General features: G+C 49.3%; 1 protein-coding gene across 1 annotated transcript in view; it reads right to left on the bottom strand.

Annotated features, from left to right (window-relative positions):
* Positions 1–9,709, bottom strand: part of UBN2 (ubinuclein 2) — a gene marked incomplete at its 5' end in the record, with an annotated part of 65,098 nt that extends 55,389 nt beyond the window's left edge. The window contains 2 exons of the mRNA XM_006887218.1: positions 4,768–4,860; positions 9,578–9,709. Of these exons, the coding sequence (XP_006887280.1) occupies positions 4,768–4,860; positions 9,578–9,709 (225 nt within the window). The remainder of the gene's footprint in view (positions 1–4,767; positions 4,861–9,577) is intronic.
* Between the last annotated feature and the right edge of the window lie 2 nt (positions 9,710–9,711).

The raw sequence follows: 9,711 nt of genomic DNA, 5'->3' as shown, positions 1-9,711 counted from the left end.
ACACCGCCACCACCCCAGCCACACCGCCACCACCCCAGCCACACCGCCACCACCCCAGCCACACCGCCACCACCCCAGCCACACCGCCACCACCCCAGCCACACATCCATCACCCCAGCCACACTGCCACCACCACAGCCACACCGCCATCACCCGAGCCACACTGCCACCACCGCAGCCACAAAGCTGTCACCCTCAGCAACACTGTTGTTCACCTCAGCTACAATGCGGAACCAGAAGCTTCAGGCCAATTTAACTCTCAGCTCTCTGAAACTTTGCAGACATGCATTCTCTCTCAGTGGAAACAGCACACCCTGCTTCCCCACAAACACTGCTCCAGAGGGAACGAATGAGTGGCTGGAGGGATGAACTAACACACAGAAAACAATCCAGGGGCATGTCCACAAGGTCCCCAAGCGGATTCATCAGCTGTCCCTGGCCCCAATCATGCTCCAGGCTGAGTCTAGCCTACTAGGAGTTGCTTTAATCACCTGTCAACATTTAAAGGTCAGATGTCAAAGGAGAAGCCAGCTTCCTGCCTTCATCTGAGAAACATAAAGACCTAGAACTCTAAGGAAAAGTGAAAGAGGCTGGGGCTGAGCAGCAGCTATCCGTGTCTACAGGGTGCACAAGGGCCTGGACAGGACAATCTCCCACTGCTCCTCCATTGGACCTGATGGGTGGACACCTGGAGTGAGAGCCTCTGAACCATAGGACACCACGAGGATGCCAAGAGAGGCCTTTGCTTGTGCGATCTTTTGGGAGCAACTGATACTGGGTGGAGCTCTTCACGTAGGGTACTTGGGCACCCTCTCTTTCAAGGTCTCAGGTAATTCGTTGTGGACTTTAAAGTGACAATGTTGTTGACTGCCTTCAAGTCAAGCTCGACTCAAAGTGATCCTATGAACAAAAGGCCTGAAACCCCTCTGTAACTATCAATATTTATCAAAGTTCAGTGTTTCCGGAGGCACAGTATTTAGGAACAGAATGCCGCTCCTGCTTCCAAACCTGTCATAGTACATTACTGCTATGTGCCACTGAGTTGCCTGCAATGTACAGCAGTTCTGAACTGTTTCCTGTCCTGAGCTAGGCTCACTAACCCCGACACACCAACCCCCATTGCCACAGTTACTGTATCAATCCACCTCATCGGGTTCTCCATATTCTGGGCTGTCCATCCACCGTTCCGATCATGATGTCCTTCTCCAAGGACTGATCTCTCCTGGCTACATGCCCAAAGTGAGTGAGGTAGACCTTCAAAATCTTAGCCTCCAAGGATAGACTTGGTTTCGCCCTCTCCAAAACAGACCAATTTTTTTTCTTGGCAGTCCATGGTATGTCAACACTCTTCTCCAGCATCACAGTGTGAAGGCATCTATTCTTCTGTCATCCTTAGTCATTGTCCAACTCTCTGAAGCTTAACAAGTAATTGAGAAGACCATGGCCTGGATTAGGCGCACGTTAGTATCTTAAAATCTAGACTGACATCGTTGCTCTTCAGGACTCTGGAGATGTCCCTGAATGCAGATTTTCCCAATGCAATTCGTCTTTTGATTTCCTGACTGCTGGTGTTATGAGTGTTGATTGTGGATCCAAGCAAGTTGTAATTGCTAACAACCTCAGTCTAATATGGTGCTTCCAATTGGCCCAGTGTTGAGAATCTTTTTATAAGAAGTGACTGAAGAGTTCAAGGTAAAGGCCATCTGAGGCAAAAAATGAAAATGGGAAGAAACAAAAGATACAAGTTCAAACCACACGGATGCTAGAAAACACATGTGGTACACAGAAAATAAGACAGGTGCTTCTGTCATGTCCTCCAGGCGGCAGGTTCACATGGTCACTACACCGCACCTCACTCTGATCTAGCACTTGGAATATCTCAAACACTCATCTGATGGTGACAAAACCTTGAGCTGTGAGGTTAGCTGGGAGGGGACTATTCCTCCCTGACCAAGACCAAAACACGAAGCAGCCTAGAGCGAAGACCATGCATGCAGCTAGCGAGTCCAGGGAAGGTCACCTCCGAAACCAGCTGGCCTGAGGCCCACAACACACTGCCTCTGCCTCTCTCCCTCCCAGAGGTGAACCATTCCAGGGAGCACTGAGGAATATCGCCCCCAGCTCTGCATCTGTCTCCAAAGTCCATTCCAATCTGACAGATCTTGCTCTCCTCCCAGAGCCCCAGGGGAGCATCCCAAGTTCTAGGGGCTCCACTCGTTATGCCGCCGTATCACCATCCTGCATGGCTTCTTCATCCACTCACAGAAATACTCAGGTATTTATCATTTATGTGCAGACTTAAACAGCTACACCTCTCTAAGAAAGAGGAGCTTCGTGAAGGAGACACAGAAGTCCATTTATCACATCACCGCTGTGAGCTCATGAGGAAGTCCTGGCTGAGAAGGCACAACTTCCAATAGTCTTGAATCTCCCACCCTGCTGCATGGTGACTAGCACCTATGGCTGGACAGCCATATCGCGCGGACCATGAAAGCACAGGCGCTTCAGGACAACTGGACACTGTGCTACATGATGGCTAAAAAGCACCTGGAGACCAATACTGATCATGCAGTTGTAGAGACACTAAGACAGAAGGCTGAGGAGGACAGGAATGACAAAGCTGTGAAGGGCCTGGTGGTGCTGCTGTTTGAAACCGCACTGCTCTCTTCTGGCTTCTCCCCTGAGGATCCCCAGACTCACTCCACCCGCATCTACAGCACGATGAAGCTAGGCTTAGGCACTGATGAAGATGAGGTGACAGCTGAGGAACCCAGTGCTGCTGCTCCTGACGAGAGCCCCCCACTTGAGGGTGATGAGGCTGCACCTCGCATGGAAGAAGTCGATTAACAGTTCCTACTGTAACACCCCCGGCCAGCATCTCTGTGGCTCCCACAGCAGCCTTGACTCAGCCTCTCCCAACTGGCTCCATCTGCTGATAGCTAGTGTTTTTCTTTCCTGTCCTGTGTGTTAAGGCAGGATGTAACTCTGACCTCAACCTCAAGAATGAGGTTAGATGTTGTAGACTGTCAATTTTCTTTGCTTATTTTGTTCTGCAATTAAAGTATGCAAAATAAAGATGACAATTTAAAAAAAAAAAAAGAAAGACAAAGAGGCACTAGTGAGCAGTGACTCTTGAACTCATCTTCCACGAGTGTGTCCTCTGACCTGAGAAGTCCACTCTGGGACCCCGTCCCAATGAAAACACGAGCTATGCCATGCCGGTCACTGCTGTGCTATTTATAAGAGCAGATTTTTTGGAAACAACTAAAGTCACCTGGGGACTGGTTAAATAGTGACATTTCCATACATGGCATACCATTAAGTCTTTAAAGAAATTTAAAAATTTTGGAGAAAGCCCTCTGTGTCCCGATAGGAAGACCTTGCCACAGTAGCGTAAATGAAAACACAAGAGCAGAGTGTGTACAGCGCTGTGTAACACGGCAGAGGGAGGAAGGGTGCACACGCACGCAGACACCCCCTCCAGAAGGAGCCCCAGAGTTGCTCACCACAGCCACGTGTGATCAGGCAGGTGGGCAACAGAGTGAAATGGGTGCCTTTTCACTCAGTGCCCTTGTACTTTATTTTTTACCCCTTACATTTTTAAACTTTGCACCACGCATTTGTACTGCTTAGTTAAAATACTAAGTTGAGCCCATGTACTAACTTGGATCAAGAATACAGACTGGATACATTCATGATACAGTACTAGGCACACTACATTGTAATTACATACCACATATCCTTTAAGCAACAGTAGACATGGTTCTATCTAGCCTCAAATTTATTATACAAACACAGAACACAGAAGAATCTTCCACACCTCTCAATTCTAGGTAAGAAAACAGTAGTCCCACAAAGTGAAATACTGCCCTCAAGGACACAACAGTGGATGGGCTGGCACCCAACAGTGTCTGTTCTCCGAGCCCCCTCTCCACATACAACCTCCACACAAGCCAGCAAGTGAGGACCGGGGTCCTGCTCTGAAAGCACCTTCTCACAGGAGGCAGGAAGGAGGGACAAGGCAGAGGCTGCTTCCTCACCGGCTCATAGTCCAGGAGCATGGAAATGCCATGAAGACCCTGGGGTAGGGGTGAGTCCACAAAGTCAGTCACACAGGAAGTGCACAGAAAATTGCCCGGGAACTCAAACTGTTACCAAAACTGGGTGTCACAAAACACAAAAAGAACATGACTGGCTGGACTGCAGAAAGTCATTCTCTATCATAGCATCACACGGTAATCAAGATTCTCAGAGGAAATATTCAGAAACTCTGGTGGTACAGTGGTCAAGGCACCTGCCTGTGAGCCAAAAGCCTGGTGGTTTAAACCCACCAGACACTTCACGTCAAAAAGACGAGGCAGCCTGCCTCTGAAAAGAATTACAGTCTCACAGAACAGTTCCACTCTGTCCTGGAGGGGCCTGTAATTCAGACTCAATGGTAGTGGGAAGTACTAAGGCAAATCACTCAGTTACATTCACTGAATGAGAACAAGATGAAGTGGGAAATAAATATTTTGAGTCCCAGGGAGCTCAGGTGGCCTACTGGTAAGGAGTTCTGCTGTCAACCCAAAGGCAGGCAGCTCGCATCCACCAGGGGCTCTGTGGGGAAACACATGGGCAATCTCCTCCTTGCGATTTACCGCCTCCGCAAACTGACTGACAAGTCAGCTACGCCACCACTTGAGGGTACACAAAAAAAGTACATTCCAAAAATAAAACAGTTGGTAGGAATAAAGACCCCAAGTGAACACTGCTGATTATACTCACATATTTCATTTCAAACTTCTTCGCCAACAGTTCAACTTCCTGTCTCTCCTGGAGCCCATCGGTGAATGGGTCTTCAGTATGCAGGGGCCTCTTCTGATTTAAAAGTGAGAGGAAAGAAAGAGACGTATTAGCACAAAACTTCAAGTAGACTTCCACAAAGCCTCAAGTTTAAACACTATTCAGGGCCAGACCCTCGATGAGATGGATCGATTCTGTGAGTGGAGTGGTGGGAATGAGTGTGTTTGAGACGGCAAGGTTGGCACAGGATAGAATGGCTTTTAGGGCTCTTGTACATAGGGTCGCTATGAGTCACAAGCGACTCAATGGCTCATAACAACAATTACAGGCAACTAGAAAGACATGGGTTTGGTGGTCTTTTATACACTCAGCAAGGAGCCCTGGAAGGAACATAAGGGTACATGCTGGGCAGCTAATGGCAAGCTCAGCAGTTCAAATCCACCAACTGCTTTGTGGGAGGAAGATGAGATTATCTGCTCCCAGTAAGAGGTACAGCCTCAGACACCTTGACGGAGCATTAGCGTTACCACAGAGCAGACTCAAAACTGAACAATCCAAATCCTCTCCACCAGCACAAGGTCACCCTCTCAGAGATAACAAGGCTGGAAAAAGCAAGAAAAAATTAGGCCAAAAAAAAAATCCCTCTAAAACTCCAGCTCACATACTTGTAACAAGATCAACTATATTAGTAGAAACACTTCCATGAGCTGGAGCTGGAGTCAGCCTTCGGCATCTGCCTGGGAACCATCACAGGACGCCTGTGGCTGAGGGGGCTTCAAGCTCTCAGTGGAGACCCACAGCAATGGTCCCTACCCTCTGCCAATGGCCAGCCATCAAGAAAATACTCCCTACTTTAAAAGACATCCACTAGCACAGCTCTGTAACAGCAGAGGAGAGGTTTTCAACACAAAGAGCCAAGACAAAAAGCTGCTTATGGACAACCGCACAGGAAGTTAATAGCCTGGTAACAAAGGGGAGGCTTCGTGATAAGAGCAGCACTTGGAGATATTTGCTGTTATCTCCAAGGCCATCAGAACCCGTGGGCTCTGTCACGTCCAGACTCTAAGCCTGACTGCCACTGGGATCCCCTCTCCCCTCAGTGTACAGAAATGTACACATAAATATGTGGGCAAGGGTCTCAAGAATCACCTGGGAGCCATTCTAAGATAGATACAGCATCAAAAAGTCAGTCCCATGGAAATAAATTTATCATCAGGGACTCAATTTCCATGGCGAATGAAGATGTCTCCTCTCTCCTTTAAAACAATCACACCAAACAAACAAACAAACAAAAAAACCAAAAACTTAAGAAATCAAGGCTGCTATGGTTATTTTTAAGTGGAAAAAAGAGACCTGAAAGTACTGAAAATACTAACACTGAAATGACATGTACAATTAACAATAATTTTATTCCCTGGTCTTAACTTGCTAACACTCGTTTAGAGACTTCATCTATCTTGTTCAACATGTGCAACACAGTAAGTAAAAAGCACAGACTTCTCATATAGCATACAAAGCTCCAGCACTATGGGAATTTTTTTCTTTTTACAGTAAATGTTCACTGTTCTGGCTAACTGATATCATTCCAATGCTGCACTAGCCCACTCCACCTGAAGCACAGAACCACCTCACGTTTCAGCTGAGAAGGCAGCTCCATGCCCCAGCCACCATCCCCAGCCCGCTGACACCCCCCAGCCCAACCGGCCGGCGGACACCCCCAGCCACCATCCCCAGCCCGCTGACACCCCCAGCCAGCACCGAGACACCAATAAGATTAAGGATCAGGGAACCTGAGGACTAGCAACCAAGACTGTGGTTTTATTTGTCATGTTTTTCCAATAAGCACCTGTGAGTTGCGCCTTCCCTCATTAATAAAGGTCAGAAGAAAAGTCTGGGTTGCTCCTATCAGTCACAGTGTTTCCAGTCAATCAGCCTTTCTGAAGGGGGCTGATTTCAAACACGCCCAGTTCAGATGCAACACAAACCTTAATAGCCACATCCTACAAGTTAAGAGCCTAGCTCACAACCTTACCTGGCAATAAACTGTTATTTCAAAATTTTACAGCCCTACTTTTCCTTTCCTATTTTGCAAAAATCTTTCTATCCTCCAGCTGCTATATGGTAAATACCACAAAATTAAACCCATTTTGAAAAGAAAAGCTCTAAAAAGAATCACTGGACTTTCATGGAAAAGCGGAGAAGCCAAATTTGGGGCGGGTACCAGCCACACTTTGCTTGCCGACACCTGCCCTCCTGGGGAACTGTGACAACTTTATCAGCATGAGTGGCTCTGTGCTTTATTAAGAAATGCATTCAATGAGCATCAGCACAGGAAATAGGGCCATCTGCTGAAAAACGCAGCGTAATGTGGGGCTCTGGGGGCCCAGTGGCAAGAAGCCACCCTGCAAACCTGAAGGCCTGCGGTCTGGGTCCACTGGCTGCTCCACGGGAGAAGGATGGGCAGTCTCCGCCCGTGCGATTAACAGCCTCTGAAAACCCGCTGGAGGGTCAGCTATCGGTCAGTTCCAATTCAACGGTACACAACAACAACAGCAACAACAAAGTGGATTATTTTTTTGCTTTTGTTAAATGGAATACGCCAAATGATCTATGGAACCTCATCTAAGTCATCAGTTGAAGGTGAATATATAAAAAAGAAAATTGGTCCAATGAAAGTCCTAAATTTGTAAGTATAAAAATGAAAAAGTATGTCCTTTCCCTCATTATCTGAACATTCTAATGCTGGTATTATCCAAACAAGCCAGGAATAAAAAAGAAACCGTTTTCCCTAATTTTCCTGCCTTTCTGTGAGATACATTTGTCACTAATTTATCACAGCATAACCACTGCAACAAAAATTGGATCACAGTGGGGTCTTTACATTTCTACTACGGCTTTAATTTTCCTTTAGCGCAGCAGGAGCCTCTACATTTAAATCAGAAGCGCTTTCACTTTACTAGGAAATCAGATCTACCATGGAAAAAGTATTTACAAAATCACATTCCCCTGTTTATCAGTCTCCCTATGTGTAAAATGAGGGTAACAGTCCTGACTATGGAGTTCTGCCCGCCATGGTGGCTTAGTGGCAAAGAACCAACCCAAACACACGTGGTTCACAGCCACCAGCTGCTCTGAGGAAGAAAGATGGTCAATTCTCCTCCATCAGAAAACCTGGAGAGAGCGAGTGGGCACACAGCATGGAGTTCTGTGGGTTTAACTCCTCATACAACAACCAGTGCTTGTCTGGAGCCCAGAGTAAGAACTCAGTACATGTTACATTACTCCTTAATACAAAGTTTCTCACTTGCAACTGATGAGGTAGGTAGTCAAAAAGTAAGACTTAGAATCTACTTACATTATAGGAGTTTCAAATACAATCTGCTTGGAAAATCATCCAACCCAGTATTTCCAAAATCATGGCATTATGAGAAAATGACCACTGCAGTGTCCAAATAGCAGGATCACTTCCACTGAAGTAACCCGAAAGGTCACATGTGGAAATGACTCCCTTCCTGAATTTGACATCCAAACACTCAGCAATGGTCACCACACACAGTAAACAGCGACCACAATACCAGGTGGCCACAAAAGAAACACAGTCTGATGACACTTTTTTCACAAGGAGCCACTCATCCAACTCCAGACAGCCAACAATGACCACAAAGCAACGCCTTCGTGCCTATTAACGGCCCAGCTCGGCCAAGCCCCAAACAGGACGCAACTGGGATCCAAGCCCTTCAAGCCTTCTCCCTTCCTAACTTCTGCAGGTCAACACCACCCCTCAGCCACAAACCCCTCCTACCCGGTTCTCTCCCAGCAGACACACACCTGCAGTTTTCCCACCATGTGTTTGCATAGTCAAAGCTAAAATGAGCTTTGCCGCTCTCCAAAAATCACCACCACCAAGTCGTAAAGGCTCCAAGCTGAACCTATGAACCAATTACTGACCATGAGGTGAGAGTGTATGATTGGGAGACGCCATATCAAAGCCTAACCTTCCCACTCGATGACCCCATGGACCAACAAAGCTAAAGGGAGAAAGGCAGGGAGCCAGCCGGCTGGGCGTCTCAAGGGGCACTCCTCCTGTCCGAGGATCTTCGGGTGACATTTAAATCCCCTTCGGCGGGGACATGGACACACATCCCGACAGCCACAGCGCCTGGCATCGCAGGTACTGAAGGGCGATGCCAGCACCAGGGTGCCAGGGCCTGGCCTTCAGGTGGGGGCGGGCCCCCCAAGGTCTTCTCCTCCTCCCCGAGACCAGGAGGCCTGCAGGAGCCCACCCAGCTCACTGCGCCCCAGGGCTGCGTGGAGGCTGGTAGGCATGGGGGGAGGGGAGGTCCCCAAGGCGAGCTCACGGCCAGGCCAGGAGCTGCCAGGGTCCACGGCAGGGGCAGGGGTCTGGGGCCGGTGGCCGAGGAGCACCCGGCGAGGGGCGAGCGTGGGAATGGGGGGGGGTCAACGCTGGGGAGGGGCGGGCGAAAGGCTGGAGGTGGAGACCCCAGAGTGGAGAGAAACGATCGCAGCGATGGGGGTGGGGTGCTGGCCAGACAGGGCAAGGGCGAGGGTCGGGCCCGGGAGAACCCCGAGAGGGGCGAGAGCAGGGATGGGGCTCGTGGCCAGGGAAGAGCGAGAGCGGGAATGGGTTTCAGGGAGTCCGTGGCCGCGGAAAGCCCGGGGAGCGGCGGGCGCAGGGCTGGGGGTCGTGGCCAGGCTGGCACGGGCGCAGGGCTGGGGACGTGGACACGCAGGGAAGGACCCGCCGGACCCCCCGCCCCGGACCCCACTGTACCCGTTGTTCTCCGCACAGGAGCAGCTCGGGGTAGCTGAACTCCACGCAGCTCTCGTCCGTGGGGTCTTTGAGCACCAGCTCCAGGCGCACCGTCTGGCGCGGCGGCCTCGCGGGCGGTGCAGCCCGGGCGGCCG

The sequence above is a fragment of the Elephantulus edwardii genome, unplaced genomic scaffold (assembly GCF_000299155.1).
Source record: "Elephantulus edwardii isolate Elephantulus edwardi_28Jun2011 unplaced genomic scaffold, EleEdw1.0 scaffold00055, whole genome shotgun sequence".
Taxonomy (NCBI): Eukaryota; Metazoa; Chordata; class Mammalia; order Macroscelidea; family Macroscelididae; genus Elephantulus; species Elephantulus edwardii.
Note: the sequence above shows the minus strand (reverse complement) of the source record. Positions and strands in the feature narration are given on the sequence as shown.